Genomic DNA, 26556 nt, shown 5'->3' with positions numbered 1-26556 from the left:
CATACCTAACGAATACAACACAGCTTTGGTGTCACCCCCGTCCTCAAAAAATGAACGGTTTCGACTGCTTGAAACTTTTGGAAAGGAAGTTTTTCCTCCCGACTGTGCCATTCTGCTCGTAAAATGACTACCAACTTTAAACTTACTCATGTAAAAAGTTTGAAACTGGTATTGGGTGAACTACTATCTTCTTGAAAAGACATATTTTCTACTACTTCTGTATACACAAAATATATGTATTAAGACAATTGTGATGATGATCTTAAGTCCACAGTTATTGTCCATAATGGTGTGTTACACGATTATATGACTATTGCGCCCGCCCTACCGTCATTACTCCACGACGTTCTTGCCCATTCACAACACAACGTGTTATACAGTACTCGAAGCGCTATTAAATAAAGAAAATAACTGGCCGTTTTGGGCGTTATTCACAGCCACAACAAAAAGGGCATAGGAGTCTGTAGTGCATTTTCTTTCCTGGGAAGAAGGAGCGAGAAATGTGAAGAGGAAGGCTACACTCCCTGCGTCGTCGGCCTTTTGAAGGCCTTTTCCATTGCATCGCGCTAGGGGGATGTTTTAACAGCAGTTGATGGAGAGGCCAGACAATTAACAGGCCACTCTATAGTCACTATCAGGTGGATATTTGTTTAACATGAATCAAGGCTGTCTGTCTCAGTGTGTATGCGTGCGTCAGGATAGTCTTACCTTGCGCCAGTCTCTCCAGCCTCTTGCCGTGCTCAGGTGGGATGGCGTACCTGAACGGAAGGAAAGAGGGAGAAGAGAGAAAATAAGGTGGGTGGCGGGGAGAAAAGAAGAGTGAATATGGCGCGAAATGAAGGGAACTCCATCTCCTCCTCTTTTTACAGTCTTTAGGAGAGGAAATGGACAATGCTATACCTCTTGTTCGCACACACACACAGACAGACAGTAGTTCACCTCCACGTGTCTCTCCAAAGACATAAGTCTGCTATCACCAGTGAGAATACTCAAGCTTATTATGCTTAGTTCTCTTGTCAAAGTCCTCATTACACAATTGGCCTAGCGTCGTCCGGGTTAGGGAGGGTTTGGCCGGTAGGGATATCCTTGTCTCATGGCGCTCCAGCGACTCCTGTGGCGGGCTGGGCGCAGTGCGCGCTAACCAAGGGGGCCAGGTGCACGGTGTTTCCTCCGACACATTGGTGCGGCTGGCTTCCGGGTTGGAGGCGCGCTGTGTTAAAGAAGCAGTGCGGCTTGGTTGGGTTGTGCTTCGGAGGACGCATGGCTTTCGACCTTCGTCTCTCCCGAGCCCGTACGGGAGTTGTAGCGATGAGACAAGATAGTAATTACTAGCGATTGGATACCACGAAAATTGGGGAGAAAAGGGGGTAAAATTTATTTAAAAAACAAACATTACAAACATTACACACGCGCGAACACACACAAAAACACACTTAACTCGGCTAATACTCCAAACATTAAAAGGGAATTCATCAAAAAACATCTTGGAGAAATCAAATGACTGAGGACTTTGTAGTCATCTTTGTAGTGCTCCATTCCCCCCCTGTTCCAAATGAAATCATCAGAAAACAAGAGAAGAAGAGGCCAAAGCTCTCTCCATCCGCATTAGAGACTCAGAGCTTTCATTGCTCTTGTTATTAACATCATCATTATCACAATTATTTCCTCCAGTTTAGGGTAAGCAAAACTAACGCCTCACCCTCCCTCTGGCCAAAGACCTGTTTATGTGATCGGAATAGAAAGACATTACTGGAGAATATGGCAAGATGCAGCTGTGTTAGACTGCCACCTGGTGGGCAGATAGGGGAATACACCACCGTTAGGTAGAAGAGGGCCAACATGCAGACGTTTCAAATCAAATCAAATGCCATTTGTCACATGCCGCCAAAAACAACAGGTGTGGACCTTACAGTGAAATGCTTACTTACAAGCCCTTAACCAACAATGCAGTTTTAAGAAAAAAAATCCCCCCAAAAGTATGAGATAAGAATAACAAATAATTAAAAGAGCAGCAGTAAATAACAATAGCGGGGCTATATACAGGGGGTACCGGTACAGAGTCAATGTGTGGGGGGCACCGGTGTTTATGGAAATTGAGGTAATTATGTACATGTAGGTAGAGTTATTAAAGTGGCTATGCATAGATAATAACAGAGAGTAGCAGCGTGGGGGGGGGGGGCAATGCAAATAGTCTGGGTAGCCATTTGACTAGCTGTTCAGGAGTCTTATGGCTTGGGGGTAGAAGCTGTTTAGAAGCCTCTTGGACCTAGACTTGGTGTTCCGGTAGCAGAGAGAACAGTCTATGACTAGGGAGGTTGTTGTCCTTGCACCACACGGTCAGGTCTCTGACCTCCTCCCTATAGGCTATCTCATCACTGTCGGTAGTCAGGCCTACCACTTGTGTCATCAACAAAGTCAATGATGGTGTTGGAATCATGCCTGGCCGTGCAGTCATGTGTGAACAGGGAGTACAGGAGAGAACTGAGCACGCACCCCTGAGGGGCCCCAGTGTTGAGGATCAGCGTGGCGGATGTGTTGTTACCTACCATTACCACCTGGGGGGCGGCCCGTCAGGAAATCCAGGATCCAGTTGCAGAGGGAGGTGTTTAGTCCCAGGGTCGTTAGCTTAGTGATGAGCTTTGAGGGCGCTATGGTGTTGAACGCTGAGCTGTAGTCAATGAATAGCATTCTCACATAGGTGTTCCTTTTGTCCGGGTGGGAAAGGGCAGTGTGGAGTGCAATAAAGATTGCATCATCTGTGGATCTGTTGGTGCACTATGCAAATTGGAGTGAGCCTAGGGTTTCTGGGATAATGGTGTTGATGTCAATATTACAATGCTAATAAGTTGTGTGTGTGTGTGTGTGTGTCTCTTCACGGGAATCAAAAAAAAACCTTGCTGGCACCCCCTGGGGATTCTCACATTCTCTAACTAACACACGCCTTTGTCAGGTGTGTGTGTGTGTGTGTGTGTGTATTGTGCGAGTGTGTGTGCACAGATGAGCCCTTCCTTCAAACATCTAATCAGGCAATCATCACATCTACCTCGATTACATCCTCCCTGGACCACTGTTGTCATGGCAGCGGCACGTCTCCTTGCCAGCGCCAGACCGAAATAAACAAACAAAGAACACAGAGTAAATGAAAGGTCTGTGAACTTTTCCCTTTCTCTTCAGCAGTGAGATGAGATTGTTTTTACTGCTGCTACTACTGTTGAGAGGAGTCAGGAGCTGCGTGGGGGAATATTTGACAGTTTGAGGAAAAGCTTGTAGGTAAGTGTTCGACTGGTCTTTGGGAGTGTGTGAGGGGGGGGGGGGTCAAGTGACGTGCGAGTGCTCTAGTGAGATCGCGGCAAAGTTGACTTAGTCAAATCATATGGAAACTATGGGACGTGCACGGTTATTCGAATATCTGAACAGGAGTTAGCATTCGAACACTTGCGAGTATTCATTTGTGAGCCGCAAAAAAAACGATAGGCCTATTTTAACCCTGAAAATGCTTTTCTAAAATGACATAAAAATATCCATGTGACATTGTTACATACAAGGATATACCGTGACATTTCTAAATATTAATTTAATAAAACAAACTTGTTTAGTGTAGTAGCCTCCATGTAGCTTGTTGTCATGTTGGCCAACCAAAGCAGCAAAGAGGCTCAATGTGTAGTAAGTGGAGTGAGAGTTCACTAATGGAATGAAAGATGGAATAAAATGGCAGAATTAAAAAAGAGTAGGCTACAATGAGCAACCAACAGTTAGGCTGTTGTTTTACCTGAATGGGGGTAGAAAGCGCATCATGTGGCCTCAATAATTACCCTAGGTAGCTATACCCTAGCTAGCTATCTGCTCTAGGTTACTCCAGTCAAGACAGGCTGATGATAAATAACATTGTGGCTGCTACAAGTTAGCAAGTCTTGGCTGTAGCCTAGTTGCCTTGGGTACTGCAGCTCTCTCTTCACCTCGTCTTGCTCGCTCCCATCTCTCCAGCCCCCACAGCAGCTGCAGCAATAGAGCGCCAGCCTCTCGCTCAGCAGTGCTCAGGTTAAAATCCACATGTATTTCGACTATCTGGATATCTGACAAAAATTCATCATACTATTCGAATAGTGAAATTATTTCAAATCCCTAGTGGGAACATGTAGGCCTACAACATCCATATGTAATGTAATGAACACACACACACACACACACACACACACACACACACACACACACACACACACACACACATTTAGTTAAAAATCACAGACACATTCTGCCACTACATGAGTGCACATAGTCGCATGCACACACACACACACACACACACACCAAACATGAAAGGAAATTCATTAAAACATGACAAAACCCTACATTCACTGCTCTGTCCTTCACACGCCACAGGAGATGCAGAAGCACAAACAAACTGAACTTGACAATCTAATTGCGATGTAACACCACATGGCATAAACGCAGCCACTCAACGGGCTGTCTCCTTAAAACCCACGCCTCCTCTCCTCGCTACAGAGTCTAACGTGTTAAAGTGTCATATTACAAAAGGAGAAACAAGTCATATTTTTATGTTTATACTAAAACACACATGGACAGGGAGGCAGGTCTGTAGACGACAAACTAGTAACAGGGGTCAACTACCAGCTATTGTCAAAATGCTATTTTGTCATGTTGACCATAGTCTATATGCATGAAGCCTGTTTGAGTACAAGTGCTGACACGGGATCAGTTTAGTCTTTTACATCAAGTTAGGAAGACCGAGTTTGGGAAACTGTTTTTTGTTTTTTTAGATCACGATGAATAAGATTGAACTTTATCCTATTGAGTTATTCTTGTGAATGGCTAAGAATTGGGAGGATATGGGTACGGGCAAATAGAATTTTGTAAGCGACATTTGTAATTTTAACCTAAACCATGAATGCATTCAACTGGGTTACCAAGGGAACCAAAGTCATCAAAGCATGTTCAAAATACAAAATCAATATCCTGTAGAATAAACTCTAAATCAATCACAGTACATCAGTGTTCACTATTGTTGCTCACGGCTATTAAATTCATCTGGGTTTTGATATCTAAGGATTACAACCTAGGTCGTGCTGACACAGCTAAACCAATTGATCTGCAACAACCTTGCATTTCTATGAAGAATCAAGATCTTCGTCAATAAAGCACACAGAGACATTGTAGTTCAACAGACATGAGTACTGTAGTCATATTCTCTCTCTATCCTCTACTCGTCTGGGTTTCACACACAAAAAAAAAAGAGATGATCGTTTGTCCATTGCCTACCAAGATGATCTAGTGCTAAAGACGATCTTTATGACTTTGGGAAAGTCACCTGTCTATGTCTTCTAAAAAGGATTCAGAATGCACGCCAGATATCCAACCAGGAGGCCTGTTGCTGCCCCGCCTGCTAACAACTCAAGAGGACATTAGTAGCAGCAAATTTGATTTTGTGCATGAAGTGCCACAGACGGTCGATACTAATTTGATGTCTCTTTTCTCAGCCAGCCCTGTCGCAAAAGGCAGAGAGAGCTACTTGGTGTTCCTGTGTGTGTGTGTGTGTGTGTTGAAACTACTGAAACTTGAATTCCAATACACCCAAACTCTATCTTACATTTATTGGGTTCATTTTTCATCTGGAAAACTCTTTCATCAAGGAAACACAATCAATATCCAAAGGTCATTATAAAAAAAAGGGGTGTATTGGTAACAGCCAGAAGACGTGGCTGTTTGAGTCTTGATTCAGGATTTCATGTCCATAAGGGAATGACAGAGCAGATGGGTTAAGATTAGAGTAGAGACATTTGGAGCAGATATACAGTGCATTCAGAAAGTATTCATACCCCTTCACTTTCCCCACATTTTGCTGTGCCTAGCTTTATTCTAAAATTGATTTAAAAAAGAAAATTCTACACACAATACGCCACAACGACAAAGAAAAGCCCTTTTTTAATAAATGTTTTGTTGTTGTTGAAATGTTGGCTAATTTACATAAGTACTTAAACCCTTTACTCTACTTTGTTGAATCACCTTTGGCAGCGATTACAGCCTAGAGTATTCTTTGGGTATTACTTCGCTACAAGCTCTGCAGATCCTCTCAAACTCTGTCAGGTTGGATGGGGAGCGTTGCTGCACAGCTATTTTCAGTTCTCTCCAGAGATGTTTGATTGGGTTCAGTCCGGGCTCTGGCTGGGCCACTCAAGGAAGTTGACGCTTGTCCCGAAGCCACTCCTGTGTTGTCTTGGCTGTGTGCTTAGGGTTGTTGTCCTGTTGGAAGGTCAACCTTCGCCCCAGTCTGAGGTCCGGAGCAGGTTTAAATCAAGGATCTCTCTGTACTTTGCTCCGTTGATCTTTCCCTCGATCCTGACTAGTCTCCCAGTCCTGCCACTGACAAACATTCCCACAGCATGATCATGCCACCACCATCCTTCACTGTAGGAATGTTGCCAGGTTTACTCCAGACATGACGCTTGGCATTCAGGCCAAAGAGTTCAATCTTGGTTTCATCAGACCAGAGAATCTTGTTTCTCATGGTCTGAGTCCTTTAGGTGCCTTGTGTCAAACTCCAAGTGGTCTGTCATGTGCCTTTTACTGAGGAGAGGCTTTCGTCTGGCCACTCTACCATAAAGACCTGATTGGTGGAGTGCTGCAGAGATGGTTATCCTTCTGGAAGGTTCTCCCATCTCCACAGAGATTGGGTTCTTGGTCACCTCCCCGACCAAGGCTCTTCTCCCCCAATTGCTCAGTTTGGCCAGGGGGCCAGCTCTAGGAATAGGTGGTTCCAAACTTTTTCCATTTAAGAATGAAGAGGCCACTGTGTTCTTGGGGACCTTCAATGTTGGTACCCTTCCCCAGATCTGTGCCTCGACACAATCCTATCTCGGAGCTCTACGGATAATTCCTTCAACCTCATGGTTTGTTTTTTTCTCTGACATGCACTGCCAACTGTGGGACCTTATATAGACAGGTGTGTGCTTTTCCAAATCATGTCCAATCAATTGAATTTACCACAGGTGGACTTCAATCAAGTTGTAGAAACATCTCAAGGATGACCAGGGGGGCGGCAGGGTAGCCTAGTGGTTAGAGCATTGGACTAGTAACCAAAAGGTTGCAAGTTCAAATCCCTGAGCTGACAAGGTAAAAATCTGTCGTTCTGCCCCTGAACAAGGCAGTTAACCCACTGTTCCTAGGCTGTCATTGAAAATAAGAATTTGTTCTTAACTGACTTGCCTAGTTAAATAAAGAAAAAATAATTTGTAAGTCGCTCTGGATAAGAGCGTCTGCTAAATGACGTAAATGTAAATGTAAATGACCAATGGAAACAGGATGCAACTGAGATAAATTTCAAGTCTCATAGCAGAGGGTCTACTAAATAATGTATCTGTTTTTAATTTTTAATATCTTTGAAAAAAATTTTTTTTAACTGTTTTCGCTTTGTCATTATGGGGTATTGTGTATAGATTGATTTAATCCATTTTAGAATAAGGCTGTAACGTAACAAAATGTGTAAAAAGTCAAGGGGTCTGAATACTTTCAGAATGCACTGTAGGATATAAGGCCATCCCTCCTATCCCTATGGAGAAAAGGACGTTGGTTGTTTGCTTTTCAACGTCTTGTGCTGACTGGGACGCCACTTGTGCGCAGTTAACGCCAAATAATGTTGTCATATCCATGTTAAACTACACAACTGAAATGATAGCCTGGGCCCAGATCCGTTTGTGCTACTCTATGTTACCAAATGCCGTGGCAACGACCAGAGGAGTTGGCAAGACAATACAAACAGGTCTGGGACCAGGCTACTGAAATGATCAGCATGAATCTGGATGACCACGATATCATTGATTAGACGATTAGAACTATTCCCAATCCAATCTTCATTCATGAAACACTTACATTGTAACAAGACTGTAGCACTGACGTCTCTCTTAAGTGAACTCTCATCTCTTTCCTACCTGAAGACACAAAAACGGCGTCTACTACCAAATAAAACCCCAAAAAGGAGCGAACAATGAATTAATAATGGGCTCTTGCTCCGTTTTAAAGTCTGTTCCACCCAACCTTAACATTTATTTTTTTTTAGCAGTTTTCCTTACTCTGCTCGATGCTTCGCAAACAGCCAACCAATCGTTAAAGCATCTGACAGCAGATCTTCGGGGGGGAAATATGACTTTGATGGGAGCAGAGTTGGAGGGGAATGGAGTTAATTTCACAGTGGCTGCACAGGGGGGTTAGGCAAACAGCTCCTTGCACACAGTTTAACATACTGTAATTACCCCAAAAGTGAAAACTATTCAATTTCAAAAAGAGAAGGAGGATAGAGAGTGTGTGTGTGTGTGTGTGTGTGTGTGTGTGTGTGTGTGTGTGTGTATTACTATCCTTGTGGGTAGCAGAAAAAGTAATGTAAAAAAAAGGAAAATTCTCTCCAGTGGGGACATTTCCCAGGACAAAGGCTAGGTTTTTTTAGGTTGAGGGTTAGGTTTAACTTAAGGGTTAGGGTAAATAGGACTTTGACTGGAAATCTATTTTAGGTCCCCACAAGGATAGTAAAACATATACTGTACTGTGTGTGTGTGTGTGTGTGTGTGTGTGTGTGTGTGCACGCGCGCAGCGCACATTCACAGTTAAACAGAGTTGAGGGGTGCATCCATGTGAGTAAATTTACTTTTAAAGAGTGACAAGGAAATATTGCTTTTCCTCACAGGGGCATGTGTAAGAAGAGGGAGATGATGGGGAGGGAGAAGGAGGAGAAGAAGAAGAGGGGAGGAGGAAAAGATATCTTTCAGATGGTTGAGAGGGTTGCTAGGAGGGGAGACTAGAGAGTGGATCAAGAGGTGCTACTGAAGCATGACAACCCCTCTCTATTATAATGGAGAGGCTCTGGTTGTTTCCCAAATCACACCTTATTTCCTGTGTAGTGCACTACTTTTGACTAGGGCTCTGATCAAAAGGAGTGTACCGAATAGGGAATAGGCTGCCATTTTGGACACCGCCTCTCTGTTTTTGTGCCCAGGCATAAAGGCTTCATTCTAAAAATGAAAGCAGTTCTCTAGCAGATAAAGAGAGACTGTAAAGGATGGGTTTTATAGATAGAGCAGTAGAGTGATGGCTAATGGAACATTAGTCGTAATTAGGAGGTAATGTTTTGATGCATTGTGACCGTAGTTTCTACTTATTGATGCCGTTTTTTTGTGTTGAACTTTCTACCTGATGCACATTGAGCACGGGGAATGTGCTATCGAAATGCTATATTATTATGAACATGTCTCTTGATGGAGCAGGGCTGGGACACAGACTGACTGCGCTGCTGCTTCTAATGACATCCCACTGCAGGGATGGGGAAGCAGGGACATGGAGAAACACGCATTAAAAATATTCACACACACACACGCTGGTATTGATTGGTACACTCCAGGCCTGTGTAGCCACCATACGCTCGCTGAGACACACACAAACACCTCGTTGCACAACCCAAGACCAGCCCTAAAGGAGAGGGCTAAAGCAATGAGAGAAGCATTGAGACGAATAGGAACCACACTGAGACAAAAAGGAAAAGAGGAGAGTGGTGGGATAGAGTGGAGGTGCAGGAGAGGGCTCAGGTACACACACAGGCACACAAACATGAGCCATGAGTCACGACCGCAGTCAAATTCCAGGTGACCGTTGAGTCATGGTAATCTCCTCTTATGCACTCTGGACATGTGTTGGTAGTACCCAACTCTCTAAATGACCATCAGGTCACTAATGGCCTGGCACTCAGGGCTCTTTTGCCCCACTAACCACTCTGACAGCAATGCAAATGCAATCTAACAATCACATCAAACACTTATCATCAAAACAGTATCATGCTTTTAAAACTCACCTCCCTGTGATGATCAATTAGAAGAAAGATGTTCAACGACAGGTTGAAACTGAGTGGAAAACACGGACGTTGTGGATGTTGTTTCAAAGCCAAACACAACGAAATGGACAGTGCTTTCTAGGGTTCATTCAAAACACCCATATGCATATTAGAGCTTATGCATAGGCCATTTATGAGCCCAAACCCCCCTAATTTTTACAAAATATTCAAATAATAATAGTGCCGGTATACAATACAAAACCTAAATAGCCTACCACATATTACGCACGGCAAAAATAAAAAAAATGTAAAAAAAGATTTCAGATGTCTTTGGTACATAATTGGTCTAAGCTATACTCCAAAATTAAACCATTTCCAGTAACCGCCTTTGATTGTGGACTGTATTATTATGCATACTGGATGGACTAGTTACCTTATGTTATGCTCCAAACTTTCTATCCATGAGTCTGGTAGAGAAAATATAGACGTAGGTGATGCTGTTGGTGCATTGATTGTGCAGGACGGCTTAGAGTTGGCCTACAATTACAGTGAATTTGTATTTGATTTTGAATAGCCTAGTAATAGGGGGGGGGGGAATATATCATTCATAATTAATAGGCTGGCATATTACCTACAAAATATCTCACCGCCGTGCGAGAGAGAGACAATGGGTGCTAGTCACACAGTCACTCGCTGCCCCCCCCCCCCCCCCCCCCCCCTCTTCTCCACAGCGCAGTCTGAGACCGGCACAAATCAATTGCAGTTGGACTCCCTCTAGTAATTTGTGTGTTTTAATTATTTCATCAAAAAGAGCTTATAAAGCATCAGACAAGTGATTTGATCAAGACACATAGGATGTGTCTATAACATAGCCACTTCATATGCGCACTCGCTCTGAATGGGACGAATATCCTTTCTATTTTATTTGGCAGTTCATTATATTCTTCTTACTATAAAATCAAGTAACATAAAATAATGGCATTTGACTTATAAGCATATCTTGTCTGCTAAATGAACAAGCTTACAGCCTATGGCATGGCACATAGCCATATAACATACAGTAGGCCAACTCATATTCTGTTCTTCTGAAATACATTTTCATCATATAAGGTTTCTTTAAACCTGCCTAAAATAAATAACGGATTTATTGTGATGGTGTAAATTAAATGGATTCACTCGACTTTTTTAAATGTACACGTTCCAAAAGGCGTGCATCAGTGGCTTGAATGCGTGGAGGCCTGGAGATGCTAAACATTTGCATGACAATAACCGGCTGACAAAATTTCATGACCGTCACAGCCCTACACACACACACAATGTGATGCTGGTATTGAGTGGTACGCTCCAAGCATGGGCAGGTACTGTAGACCCCCCCCCCCCCCCCCCCCGCCCACTGAGGGGACGGCTTTAAAAACTAGGGAGGGGAGAGAGACTTAATGAGAGTTCGAAAATAAAGAAAAACTGAGTCTTTCCCTCTGAGTTGCACAGGCAAGGAGCCGGGGAGAGAGAATCAAAACGATAGAGAGAGAGAGAGCGAAAGCGAGAGAGAGAATCAAAAACAGAAAGAAAGGGCAAGAAATTGAGTGAGAGAGCGCAAAGGAGGGAAAGAGAGCAAGAGAGAAGGAGCAAGAGTGAAGGAGGAAGAGTGAAGGAGGAGAAAAGTCTGCCTGTGCAGTAATGAGCGTTCAGCAAATATGAGGCTCAGCAAATATTCTGTTCAGAGGAGAGGTCTGACTTCCGTTCGACTCCCACACGCTACCGCAACAACTGGTTCCCGAACCCAATCACAGTCCCGCAATGTTATTTTAGGCGTATGTGACGCAGCTCACTTGCCAGCCGGAGACCTGCTCTAAAATCGGAGTAGATAGCCCGAGCGAATTTACCAGCTACATCGATCGACAGTTGTCGCAGTGACATCATGAACATTCCTTTGAAATAGTTACTTGCATAGTGGAGTCTTTGTTTAGACATGTAGCTAGCTAGCTAAACAATGAACCATAATCCCAACTCATAACGTTACTACCCTGCATGAATCTGCAGGTAGCTAACCGACCAGGTTAAATGTTAGCTAGCTAATATTAGGCTAATAACTAGCAATGCAAATGGCTCTGAGATTTGAATAATATTACTACACAGATCATACACGTAACATTAGCTAGCTAGCCAGCCAGCTAACATTAGCTTGCTAGCTAACAATACGCTAACTTGAAATAAAAACTTTCTGCACAAAATTAGAAACCTAGAATATCTGAAAATGTAGCTAGCTAGACTCTCTTACCCGTAAACATGGATGGACGCTTTTCCCACTGTCACGGATGCCATGGTTGCCCTTAGATTGAAGATGTCATCCGGAGACAGATGTTTTATACAACAGCCTTCTGTGTGTTCTCTTTTCGACTCCGTCTGCATATTTGCAACCAAACGCCAGAATTTTCTCCATCTCCTTAGCAGTCATACTCAAATGCCAGTGATTTCAAACCTCGGTCCTCCAGAAAGTGGAGAGCAACACTTATGCAGTTCTACTACGTGATATCTTTCAAAAAAGTTGCCTTAGAAAGGATTACCTACACATACTGACCAGCTCATATTATAGCCAGAAGCGTGCTACATAGCAGACAAATCAAAACTCATCTCTCGGCATGTCCAGCCCACTCATTTTCTCAGCCAATCATGCCTAGCGGGAAGGTTGCTGCCTGTTTCCGGAGCTAAACCAACTAAGCTCATACTTTAATTTGTTCCCCCGTATTTAAAGATAGCATACAAGTTATTAAGGCACATGGAAGTTCACATGTTCCAGAAGGCATTTCGGCCAAAAAACGCATTTTGATAAATAAATAAACCGTTTACATTCAAATGCCTCTCCTGTGAAGTAGTGACGCGTTAAATACGCATAGTTTCCTGAAACGAGTCACATATAGGATATAGCCTACCTCTAGGAAGATGATTTGCAGGCAGAGACAAATAAATGAGTAATCAATAGTCACTGAAAATGAAAACGTGCAATGCTCTCTCTCCATGGTATAATGAATAATGGCGCAGGAGAAGATGGCTGCCGGTTTACAATCCCCTAACCAATTGTGCTATTGTGTGTGTTTTTTCATGTTATTTGTAACTTATTTTGTACATAATGTTTCTATCACCGTGTCTTACGACCGAAAATAGCTTCTTGATATCAGGACAGTGATTACTCACCCGGTAGCGGAGGAATACTTTTTCTTTAATGAGTCAGACGGGGAGGATTTACTTCAGACAACCCAACAAAGCCCTCATCCCCGTCATTCGCAGGAGAAAGAGATGGAGATACCGGGGAAGTAAGTCTGGGTGCCTTGTAAGGATCCGACGGCGAGTGGGTAATCTCCCATTACCATCGGTCCTATTAGCCAACGCACAATCAATGGATAATAAAATAGACTAACTACGATCACATATATCCTACCAACGGGACATTAAAAACTGTAATCTTATGTTTCACCGAGTCGTGGCTGAACAACGACATGAATAATATACAGCTTGCCGGTTTTACGTTTTTTGGCAGGACAACAGTGGCCTCTGGTAAGGGGTGGCGGTCTATGTATATTTGTAAACAGCTGGTGCCCAAAATCTAAGGAAGTCTCGAGGTTTTGCTCGCTTGAGGTAGAGTATCTCATGAAAAGCTGTAGACCACACTATTTACCAAGAGAGTTTTCATCTATATTCTTCGCATCTGTCTATTTACCACCACAAACCGATGCTGGCACTAAGACCGCACTCAATGAGCTGTATACGACCATACGCAAACAGGAAAACGCTCATCCAGAGGCGGTGCACCTAGTGGCCGGGGATTTTAATGCAGGGAAACATATCTGTTTTAACTCACTTCTAGACCACCTTTACTCCACACACAGACACGTACAAAGCTCTCCTTCGCCCTCCATTTGGCAAATCTGACCATAATTATTTCCTCCTGATTCCTACTTACAACCAAAAACTAAGGTAGGAAGCACCAGTGACAATGTCAATAAAAAAGTGGTCAGATGAAGCAGATACTAAGCTACAGGACTGTTTTGCTAGCACAGACTGGAATATGTTCTGGGATTCCTCCGATGGCATTGAGGATTACACCACATCAGTCACTGGCTTCATCAATAAGTGCATCAATGACGTTGTCCCCACAGTGACCGTACGTACATACCCCAACCAGAAGCCATGGATTACAGGCAACATCCACACTGAGCTAAAGGGTAGAGCTGCCGCTATCAAGGACCGGGACTCTATTACAGACTACAAAGGGAAGCACAGCCGCGAACTGCCCAGTGACACGAGCCTACCAGACGAGCTAAATTACATCTAAGCTCGCTTCGAGGCAAGTAACACTGAAACATGCATGAGAGCATCAGCTGTTCCGGATGACTGTGTGATCACGCTTTCCGTAGCCGATGTGAGTATGACATTTAAACAGGTCAACATTCACAAGAACGCAAGGCCAGACGGATTACCAGGACGTGTACTCAGGGCATGCGCTGACTAACGTGCAAGTGTCTTCACTGACATTTTCAACCTGTCCCTAACTGAGTCTAGTTTCCTGTGCCCAAGAACACTAAGGCAACCTGCGTAAATGACTACCGACCCGTAGCACTCACGTCTGTAGCCATGAAGTGCTTTGAAACAACATCAACACCATAATCCACAGATGATGCAATCTCTATTGCACTCAACACTCCCCTTTCCCACCTGGACAAAAGGAAAACCTATGTGAGAATGCTATTCATTGACTACAGCTCAGCGTTCAACACCATAGTGCCCTCAAAGCTCATCACTAAGCTAAGGACCCTGGGACTAAACACCTCCGTCTGCAACTGGATCCTAGACTGACAGGGCGCCCCCATGTGGTAATGGTAGGCAACAACACATCCGCCACGCTGATCTTTAACATTGGGGCCCCTCAGGCGTGCGTGCTCAGTCCCCTCCTGTACTCCCTGTTCGCCCACGACTGCGTGGCCAAGCACGACTCCAACACCGTCATTAAGTTTGCTGACGACACAACAGTGGTAGGCCTGATCAGTGACAGAGCCTATAGGGAGGAGGTCTGAGACCTGCCAGTGTGGTGCCAGGAAGACAACCTCTCCCTCAATGTGATCAAGACAAAGGAGTTGATCGTGGACTACAGGAAAAGGAGGGCAGAACACGCCCCCATTCACATCGACGGGGGCTGTAGTGGAGCGGGTTGAGAGTTTCAAGTTCCTTGGTGTCCACATCACCAACAAACTATCATGGTCCAAACACACCAAGACAGTCGTGAATATGGCACGACATCACCTTTTCCCCCTCAGGAGACTGAAATTATTTGTCATGGGTCCCCAGATCCTCAGAAAGTTCTACAGCTGCACCATCAAGAGCATCCTGACGGGTTGCATCACCGCCTGGTATGGTAACTGCTCGGCATTCGACCATAAGGCGCTAAGAGGGTATTGCGTACGGCCCAGTACATCACTAGAGCCAAGCTTCCTGCCATCCAGGACCTACATACTAGGCGGTGTCAAAAGTGTCAAAGACTCCAGTCACCCAAGTCATAGATTGTTCTCTCTGCTACCAAAGGGCAAGCGGTGAGTGCCAAGTCAGGGCCTAAAAGGCTCCTTTACAGCTTCTACCCCCAAGCCATAAGACTGCGGAACAATTAATCAAATGGCCACTATTTACATTGTTCTTACACTGCTGCTAACGCTGTTTATTATCTATGCATAGTCACTTTACCCCTACCAACATATACAAATTACCTCGACTAACCTGTACCCCCACACCATGAATCGGTACCGGTACCCCTGTATATACAGTAGCGTTGTTATTGCTATTACTTTTATTTTATACTTTCTTTTTTTTAGTAAATATTTTCTTAACTCTATTTCTTGAACTGCATTGTTGGTTAAGGGCTTGTAAGTAAGCATTTCACGTTAAGATCTAGTTTTTGTATTCGGCGCATGTGACAAATTAAATTTGATTTGATTACATTTCCTTGGAAAAGATAACTCCCACGTGATTCTCCGCCCATGCATTAGGTAACCTACTCCATTTCATTGAGACCCACATATAGGTCCTAGGAACACTTGATCTCGAACGCCCAACTAGGAGAGAGGTAGGCTACTTAACTTAACGCAGTGAATTCTGAGTGTGCGTGGGACAAAGATGTGCTTTTAACACAATATGTAGGCTAACGCATACAAAGCAGAAATATGACAGTTTCCAAATAATCTGCTGGACAACAAAAATATATTTTTCCTTCCCAAAGTTGTCAGTCCGCTCCCAACTGCAGCATGAACAGTGCTGACCATGCCGCAATGATCTCTGTCGGGACCTGCAGCTCTAGTTCAGAGCCCCTTTTTCTAATGCCACCATGAAAACCTCCTTGTCACACACACATTATAATGGCCATTTCTCCTAGTCTGAGGTACCCATTCAAATGACAGCGCCAGCGATATACAGTAAGTATAGGATATCTACCACAAGACAATTTCTGTCTTTCAGAAAGAAAGCTGGGGTGTCTTCTTGTTAATGGGAGATGGGGAAAATGCAAACTCCTTGAGGGTAAATGTTTTACCATGTGTATCACTACAGTCATATTCAAGTCATATTTGCAGACTTGTATCCTCCAATAAATAAAAAGGGAAAAAAACTGCCATTCTATGGTCAAAAACATAACCCAGCTAGGCTTCAGTCAATACATCCCTAGCAAGAAAGGTGGACTAAAATTAAGGGATGAAAGGTTAAAATAACAGAGGAGAAATGGACGAGGAGGAGATCGATCCTTCTCTGACGGCGGAGCGGGTATTAGTCACCCAGCGAGACCCTGGAGAGAGATTGAAGGAGAGAGAAAGACATGCTCTCACCTTGCAGACAGTTTACAGATGACGGGGACTGCGCCGGACGCCTACACCGGATTGCCCCTACCAAGGTCGCCCAGCGAGGTCACCTCCGTTACCGTTACTTTGACGAAGCATCGCCCTCCAATAGCGTTCTGTCGATACCCTTATCGTCTGCCGTCATTACCTTGCCGCCGAGCAACTCGTTTAGCCGGGAGTGGCTGTAAGTCTTTGGGCCCGTCCCAAATGACCCCCTATCCTCCCCATAGGGCTCTAGTCAAAACTAGTGCACTATATAGGGATTAGGTTGCCATTTGGAACAAACCCCTTGAGTGCGTGATACTATTGGGCCTACGCAGTCGTGTTGGTTTCCCCCATTCGCTTGACGTGAAATGGCCGCGAAAGTGATGGAGATGTGTCGGCAAATAGAGGCTCTTTATGTGACTTGTGTTGGGAGAGCCATAAACGCTAGGAAATAGAATTGGATGCCAAGTGAGGCCTTTGGGAATAGTGAGTCTCGAAGGGCGGTCGTATTACAAGAGGAGGAATTAGAAAATGATGGGAAGAGGGAGGGAGGGAGGGAGGGAGGGAGGGAGGGAGGGAGGGAGGGAGGGAGGGAGGGAGGGAAAGAGAGGTGTTCGAAGAGCGCTACTGCTACCTAGCGACGAGTGGTGGGATGGTTGGGCCTTGACAATTTCACTGCTTGTTGGACACAGACACACTCATCTTCACAGAAAAATACACACACATACACACCTAGATTTTATAGACTGACAAAATAAAGGAAACGCCGACATAACGTTTCTTAATAGGGCGTTGGGCCACTACGAGCCAGAACAGCTTCAATGCACTTTGGCCTACAATTCTATTGGAGGGATGCGACACCATTCTTCCACTAGAAATTCCATCATTCTGTGTTTTGCTGATGGTGGTGGAAACCGCTGTCTCAGGCGCCGCTCCAGAATCGCTCATAAGTGTTCACAGACTCATACAATGACACACACAGTACCAAATTTAAGTCAATATGTTGCTAATATTGAAGACGCTTTATACGACAGAAGCCACCTGGCTCCTTAGAAGCTTTTGTAAGTCTAGAGTGTCCTCCAGTGGCCATCTGTTTAAGTACACAAATGCATGTCTGACCAGTCTCCTCAACTCACAGACAGGGACTCACATTAAGTTTTACACACGTATAAGAATGACAGATGCTTGAGAAGCAACTGCCAAAGCCTGCCCAGATCCTGAAATCAAGGAACAATTTTGGCTTGCCATTTTTTGATGTAGATGCAACTGAAGCAAAGAGCTGTCGCACGGGTGGGCAGGCAGCCTAGCGGTTAGAGCGGCGTTGGGCCAGTAACCGAAAGGTCACTACTGCTACCTGCAACCGAGCGAAGAGTGATAGGATGGTTGGGCCTGGACAATCGAATTGCTTGTAGGACACAGAGACACTCATATTCATAGAAAAACAGACCTACAAGTAACACACACACACACACACACACACACACACACACACACACAGAGAGTGAGAGAGATGCAAAGAATGGAGAGATAAACCACTAATACAGCCACTGACCATGACTTGGGCTCTCCAAAGTGGAGGTAGTTGATACTGTAGAGATCCATGTCCTCTGTGTGCCAGGCAAAGGTGGTCTTCCACATGCCAAAGTACAGGTAGGGCGTGTTCACCCCCTCGATCACGATCCCGCACTCCTGCTCCACCATGTCCAGCAGCGTGTTCAGGTGGCCGATGTTCCACTCACCGATCTCCTGGAAACACAGACACAAAAAAGGGAGGTTAAAAGGGATAGTTCACCCAAATCAAATACAAAGAATTTAAATATAACAGTTTCCTTCCCCAGCCTGTAAGCAGTCTATGGACAAGTTAAGAAAGCAAGCCGTACTTTTGTTTTGTTTACCTGGCCACTGTTCCAAGTGCTCACTTTTTAGCATTTGTGGCACACATTTTGTTCAAGTCAATGGTTCCGATATTAGCCTCTCGCTTCATTTTCAAATATTTCAATTTATAATTTGGGTGAACTATCCATTTAACACTGTGACTCGATTCAAGCATGTTGGCTACATTTACCAATGAAATGTAAATGTGGATTTAGGGCTGTCCCCGACAACAACAAAAAAAACTTGGTTGACTGAAAGTCGTCTGCTCTTTCGACCAATCGATTGCCCAAAATGTTTTAAACGTGCATTTTCCCCATTTATAGGCACACCCTACGTGTTTTAATAAAATCAACTACGTTCATTGGGCTTGTCTGATGCTATAAGCTTACGTTTTGATGCCTCAAGAGGGCGCCAGAGATTTAGATAACCAGAAGAAAAATAACTTAACCTGGACCAACTATTCTCCTCCAGTTCCTGCTGGCTTTTCCAGATTCTGCTATTACTCTCCTGAAGTTACCGGTAATAGGCTACAAGAGGAGTCGGCAAACTTTCTCATTTGGAATGCCAAATTTATCCATCTGTGTGCCAGTTATAGCCTTCATATGCACATTTTCGAAAAACAATTTAATTTATAATATCTCAAAATCATTGTCATGTGGTTAATCAAAATTCTATCCAAATCGAAAATAAAAATTATACAATAAATGTCCTATAAATCACATTGGCTACACATGACCTGTCTGCAACAAACTTGAAACATTGTATCAACTATTAACTTTGCTCAGGCCCAAAGTTTGCACTAGCGAATTTGCAACATTGTATAAAATATTCCGGGCCCTCAGTTTCCAGTGCCAGCGAACTCTGGACAGACACAGCTGTAAGCTATTTGTACAAGGGATAAGAAGCAGTGCTTGACTTGGACAGGAGCTCAACGGAGCTGAGTACAGGCACCTCAAATGTTCTACTGCTTAACCTCCTGTTCCACTTGTAGAATATTAGCTCAAAAGTACTGTGGAGCTCCTGCACCTAAATATAAACAGTACCGGCACACAAAATGAGTAGCGGAACCTATTTCAGTCCATGTCAAGCACTGATAAGAAGCCTATTTTATGACGTTTCCACTGGATCAGAGCATTACATTTTTCCCTTTCATACTGAGTGGTAATCGAAAGGGAGAGAGCTAGAAAGATTTTTCAAATACATTGAGGAACTATTGCAATTCTCAATGGATGTAAAAACAGAATTTGCTTGCTTGCTGCTTGAGGTGAAGAAAACATTACTTTGAGAAGCTTAGGCTTACTTTCATGGGTGTGCGTCCTGACTCAACATTGACAGGGCGCTCCAAACAAAAGACAATGGAATAAAGACTAAAGACTAAATTGACAGAAACCATAAATGGAATGAAATAAACCAAAACGTGTTTCTCACAAGTGTAGCATAGGTTGCGCACTCTGCAAACAATGTCTCCACTCTGACAATGAGAACAGGAAGACTGGAATAATATTGAATGCTTTAAAAGAAAGAAATGACCGTAACCAAGTAACAAACATTTTAGAATAGAAATTATAGGAAATTAAAGTCATTCAAAGGTTTTTCTTTATTTTTTACTATTTTCTACATTGTAGAATAATAGTGAAGAAATAAAAACTATGAAATAACACATATGGAATCGTGTAGGCACCAAAAAAAGTGTTAAACAAATTAAAATATATTTATTATTTGAGATTCTTCAAGGTAGCCACCCTTTGCCTTGACAGCTTTGCAGACTCTCTTGACATTCTCTCAACCAGCTTTACCTGGAATGCTTTTCCAACAGTCTTGAAGGAGTTCCCACATATGCTGAGCACGTGTTAGCTGCTTTTCCTTCACTCTGCGGTCCAAGTCATCCCAAACCATCTCAATTGGGTTGAGGTTGGGTGATTGTGGAGGCCAGGTCATCTGATGCAGCATTCAATCACTCTCCTTCTTGGCCAAAAATCAAACATTTGGACTCATCAGACAAAAAAAATACAAATCCACCGGTCTAATGTCCATTGATCGTGTTAATTGGCCCAAACAAGTCTCTTCTTCTTATTGGTGTACTTTAGTAGTGGCAATTTGACCATGAAGGCCTGATTCATGCAGTCTCCTCTGAACAGTTGATGTTGAGATGTGTCTGTTACTTGAACTCTGTGAAGTATTTATTTGGGCTGCAATTTGAGGCTGGTAACTCTAATGTTCTTATCCTCTGCAGCAGAGGTAACTCTGGGTCTTCCTTTCCTGTGGCTGTCCTCATGAGAGACAGTTTCATCATAGCACTTGATGGTTTTTCCGACTGCACTTGAAGAAACTTTTCCGGATTGACTGACCTTCATGTTTTAAAGTGATGATGGACTGTTGTTTCTCTTTGCCTATCTGAGCTGTTAATATGCCATAATATGGACTTGGTCTTTTACCAAATAGGGCTATCTTCTGTATACCACCCTTACCTTGTCACAACACAACTGATTGGCTCAGACGCATTAAGAAGGAAAGAAACTCCGCAAATGAACAAGGCACACCTGTTAATTGAAATGCATTCCAGGTGACTACCTCATGAAGTTGGTTGAGCGAATGCCAAGAGCGTGCAAAGCTGTCAAAGGGGAAGGGTGGCTACTTGAGTAGGTGTGTCCAAACTTTTGTACTCCATATATTTGTTACCGCTTGACTAAAACAATCTCGGTCGACCAACAGCCTAACGACCAAATAATCGACCAGTCGACTAATTGGGGTCAGCCCTAAGTGGATTACAGTCTAAACGTTTTCTATTGAAGGTAAGAAAACAATTATATAAATATGTATTGAACAATCCAAGGCCTACGACATGGAGTTTCTATGTTACAGTTGTACTTCAGTTAGTATTGACCCAGTGAATAAAGTAGATTTGTATAACTAACCCAAGATAGACCAAGGCCTGTTGTTTCCATTGGGAGAAAATTAATTATAGAAGGCAGAATAAGCAAGGAGGTGAGCAAAGCCAAGCATGAGCTAGTGAGATCCTATTGGCGCGTCCTAGCATTTAATTGCATGTTTCCGTTAGGGAACGCCTTGTGCAATAACTCTATTTACCCTTGCACTCCAAAACAACGCAATTTTTAAAAACTTTAGCAAAGGGTAAAGTCTACAAAACGCTGTTCACTCTGTTACAGAATCTAGTTTTGGAAACATAAAAAAACTGTATGAAAATTAGCAGAACGGCGGCCAAAATCGATCTCGCTTCGTCTTCTCCCACTGTTGGCCACTGGGCTCTCTCTCATCACCATATTTGGTTATGGGTGGAAACGCCAACCGGATACTTCACATTTATAAATCCGGTGAAATATCTTGTTCATTGTACTGTATTGCAGTTCTCAAGGTCATGTAATAACACATGTTAACCACCAGATGGGATTAAGGCCAAACAACTAAAAGGATGCACCCAAAAATACCTCAAATTAAAAGGCATCCTTTGTCAATTGAAAAACTAAATAAATGTCTGGGAAAATCAACAAATAAAATACCCAGATCTAATGAAAACAGATACCAGCGGTTCATCTTTATCGCTGAAATACACTCAGTTCAAATACTTCCATTCAGTGGAATAATCAGAATGGATCTCCTAGGCCATTGGCACACAATGCTCATTTCTAGTAGTAAGGAAGTAAGGAATTCAACACAATTGAGTAACTCTGTCCCAAGGGTACCTAGTGGAACTTGCTTCAACATATCCCAAAGAAGTTTATGATATAACTTTTATATAATAGAATTTTTAACTATTCAAAACCAGGGAGGTACCATCTAAACTTGTCCCACAAATGCTCATTTACTTGTTCTGCTGCAGAACACTTTGCTACGCAACCCATGTATGTGATTAGAAATGCTGTCACCCGGCTGACTTACCGGGTCGTAGATGGAGCCGCTGACGTCGGCGCCGTAGATGGGCGAAACAAAGGTGAGGTTCTTCCAGTATTTCCTCTCCAGGTCGTCAAAGTCCTTGTGTCGGGGAGTACAGTACCTGAGAGAGAGGAGGACAGGTTCGTGTTTAGTAGGCACAAAACAGAAGACGCTTCGAAAGAGATACCATCTCAATTTCTTCCAATAAAAACAACAACATTGAAGCACTTTTTTCTATGGAGTACCCTAATGAACATGACCCAGTAACAGTCGGGAGATTTATGAGTGCCTTTCATCAGGGCCGTCACACTATGACCAGTCAAGACATTGGATATAGACACTGGAGGTAAAGACAGTAAAACCTGTAGCGTGAAGACTGATTTTTCTTGCAAAGCAACCCAATAATATCTAATGACTTCAATAATAACAGTATCTAAAGAATGAATCAAAGGTGTACAATTAGAGCTGGGAATTGCCAGGGACCTCACCATATGACATAATCACAATACTTAGATGTCGATAAGATATGTATTGTGACTCTATATTTTGTGATTCCATACTGCGATACGTTTTTTTTATTTTTAGATTTGATGTTTCAAACATATTGCTCACTATACGTCTGCAGCAGAGAGACAAGAGAGAGCATGACAAAATGTGTTTTGTTCAGTCATGGAAATAAAAGCGCTGAAAACATGTTGGCTCACTATTTTAAAAAACAAGATGGAGAACAAGCTATAAAATTAAAAATGACGTTTTGGCGCAGGTACAGATGACTTGCGCTAACTAACGCAACCTAGGGGGAAAAATACTTTTCTAGGGCTGGGGCGATATGGCCAAAATATCATATCAGAAAACTTTTCACATTTTGGACGGTATTTTACTGTTTTTGAAGAGTAAAAAAGTTCTAAGAATATGTTTTCAGAGTAGTTCATAACCAAATATTCCCTCAAACCTGCGTGCGGGCGCACAGCTCCACTCGGCCCTGCCGCGTAGAAGAAATATCAGCCCGCGCAGAGAAGCACGAGACTGAACTTCACTCAACTTTCTATTGAGTTTTCCCCTTCGGTTAACACTAATAAGGTTTCACTCTAATGTGATCGAATCAACGCAATATTCACCACTTTCAATGTAATGTACCGAAACAAACTACGTAATTAGTATGCAAAACTAGCCGTGCAAGAGACTTTCTTGTGGACAGCGCACATTGGAGAAGGATTCTATTGCATTGACAGGCACGACTCGGGCCCGACTGGACTGTTTAAGCTACAGTATGAGCAGTCATGAGTGTGTAATGAGTAGATGCGCTTGTTTTGAGATCAAAGCGAGAGCTGCATGTCCCTCGTGTGCACATTTGTTCATATTCTTTGCTACTTAGTGAGTTATTAGCCCAGTTAAAGTTAATTTATAGTCAACAATGGGGGAGTGGTTGCTTCCTACAAGAGCACAAAAAGTGTGCATTTCTAGCCATCGTTGAAAAGCAGTCAGGTAAACAGCTTTTTCTGTCTTAAAGGGGCAGTGTTGTATTTTGAGACGTATTGAACAATACGTAGAGCGTAGCATAATTTCTCTGATTCTCTGTAATACTGGTATGGGAATAATAACGAAATGTATTTTGCAAGTCTCATGGAATGCAGGCCTACATTGAACACCACACATTGGCTGCTACTGTAGACTGAATGGTAGAACAGCTATTTCCATGTTAAAAATGTTATGGGATGCATTTTTGTCCATTGTTTTTGATGTTTATGATCAAATGGCCATAGTAGCCTACTTGGCCACTGTTAAAACTGTAACTTAAAGCGGGTACACCCTCAATGTTCACAGAGGTGCACAGAATTTTCACAACATTCAAGTTTGTGCTCAGCAGACCGGAAATTTGCCCAGTGCCTAAATTTTGTTCATGACTTTAGGGTGGCAACACATAAATTATACGTGATTTCAAAGTGGGCTTTCTCCATTCTGATTGAACAGTATTAAACAATCCAACATTTATTATAAGCATTTATCAATTTCTGCAATTTTGTTATTATTTCCACACTGTGGCATGATATGGGCAAACAATCTAGGCCTTGTTTATTGGTGTACTGTTGGAATCATAGAAGTATAATGATTATTGTAATTCAATAGTTGAAATATAGTGGGCAACACTTTGAATACATTGTTGTTTGACATGACAACAAATAAATAGGAATTATTGTGACAGGGTAGGAACCCAAGTGTTGGTCAGCGTTTCCCAGTGGACCCTATTCGATGTTACATCCCACTTTTTCGTATAGATAGCCAGCATTGATAGCTAGCTAGCTAACATATTCATGCCTATTCCATATTCATGCCAATCGCTAATTCCTCTCTGATTTAGAAGACACTGTTGCACAAACAACACGTTGATCTAGACCTACACCAGCACTGATATCAGGCTGTATTATCTAGCTAGGTTTCCTCTAACTGATTACATATAGCTAGCTAACTGTTCAGCTAACTAGCAATTAGCATTAGCAGCAACAACAAAAAATTGCCACAACATGCTAAGAAAAGACAAACTAGCTGTTTGCAGACAGTTATATACACAAACTAATAGTGTTATTACAGAACGCTTTGAAAGCAGCATCATTGTCAACAACATCTTGTTGCATCTGACCATGCAGAATGCAGAGTGAACGGGAACTGCTTTCCTTGAAAGGCAGGGCTTGTTGTGGGAAGCAGCATGCAAGAAGAGGGAGAGAGACAACTTGAAAGTAGCAAACGGAGTAACCTACAAAACCTGACCGTACGCAACTCCGGCGTGTGTATCTCATTTAACACTATTGCTATTTTAACTACCTTGATTCTAAACATATGTTGCTTCTATTGTATATATAAAAATAGAGAGTTTTGAGAACTGTAATAAAAAGGGCATTACAAATTAAATGTATTATTAATAATATTATTAGCAAACCTAACATTGAAATACTGATATAGGTAAAGTAAAAACCCAAACCGATCAGTGCATCAATATCGGTACATAGTAAAAGACAGTATACATCCAGCCCTTATCTCTTCTGCACTATTTTGACTGTGTCTCATTGAGTGTAGAATGGCTGGTAGCTAGGTGAGGGCCTACGTTCTGCTGTTGGCCAGTTGACGGTACTCCCCGACGGTCATGGACTTCTTCTGGATGTTGTACTGGGTGAAGAGGCCCGACTGGCCCGTCACCACCTGCATGATGGGAGCCGGGATCACCATCTCCTCTATGGTGTCGTACGACTGCCGCGGCTTCCAGCCCTTAGGAGGAATCACCTGCAAGAAAAGGAGGGACGGAGAGAAAGTGAGTGAGAGGATGAGAGTGAAAGTGAAAGTGACAGAGTAAAAAAAATAGGGGACAGAGCAAGAGAGGGGAGGGGTTAGAGAGAGCGAGAGGGAGAGAAACATATGGCAAAAGTAGGTGGAGCTACTGTAACATTGCATGGCTAAATTCAAACAAAACTGTCAGAATCTACAGCACCCAGGAGATTTTCTGTGTGAACTGTTGTCTTGTTATACTGCAAAATATACACAATAGGACTACTTTTTCAGAGTAGGTCAGTTCTAATAGGTCAGAAAGCCATTTATATTAAAAGTGTGTGTATGTGTGTACCTTTGCCAGGCCTGCACGGTGTGCTCCTTGAGTCTCCATGTAGGCAACGTATTTGGCAAAGTCCTTGAATTCCTCCATGGTTGGCCGGAAGGTCATGATCTTACACCCCGGGTTCATGACTGGGACTGGAGGAGCTGGGGTAAGGGCTGGATCTGAGGGTAGCTCTGGGGCTTGAGCTGAATCTGGGGTTAGTTCAGGAGCTAGGTCTGGGGCTAGTTCTGAGGCTAAGTCTGGAGCTGGATCTGGGACCAGGTCTGGTGCTGGGGCTAGGTCTGGTGCTGGGGCTAGGTCTGGTGCTGGGGCTGACGCTTCCAGCGACATGGTGGCAGTTGGATATGGGGGCACTGCCAATGACATGGAGGCAGGTCGAACTGAAAATACAAAGAGAAAAGGACAAACTATAATCTACAACAACAAAGCAATAAAACACAGTCAGACCTGTGACCGTATGTATCATATGTCTCAGAGTAGGAGTGCTGATATAGGATCAG

General features: G+C 43.2%; 1 protein-coding gene across 2 annotated transcripts in view; it reads right to left on the bottom strand.

Annotated features, from left to right (window-relative positions):
- LOC129811065 (lysine-specific demethylase 4B-like) overlaps positions 1-26556 on the bottom strand; it is an 80730-nt gene that overhangs the window by 47799 nt on the left and 6375 nt on the right. For both annotated transcript variants that reach the window (XM_055862193.1, XM_055862194.1), the window contains exons 2-6: positions 26066-26436; positions 25553-25728; positions 22459-22573; positions 18239-18432; positions 709-758 (exon numbers count right to left, since the gene is read on the bottom strand). In XM_055862193.1, coding sequence (XP_055718168.1) covers positions 709-758; positions 18239-18432; positions 22459-22573; positions 25553-25728; positions 26066-26422 — 892 coding nt within the window. In that variant the 5' untranslated portion in view covers positions 26423-26436. The remainder of the gene's footprint in view (positions 1-708; positions 759-18238; positions 18433-22458; positions 22574-25552; positions 25729-26065; positions 26437-26556) is intronic.

This window comes from Salvelinus fontinalis, chromosome 14 (assembly GCF_029448725.1).
Source record: "Salvelinus fontinalis isolate EN_2023a chromosome 14, ASM2944872v1, whole genome shotgun sequence".
Lineage (NCBI taxonomy): Eukaryota > Metazoa > Chordata > Actinopteri > Salmoniformes > Salmonidae > Salvelinus > Salvelinus fontinalis.
The sequence above is the reverse complement of the archived record's forward strand: the minus strand, read 5'-3'. Positions and strand labels throughout refer to the sequence as shown.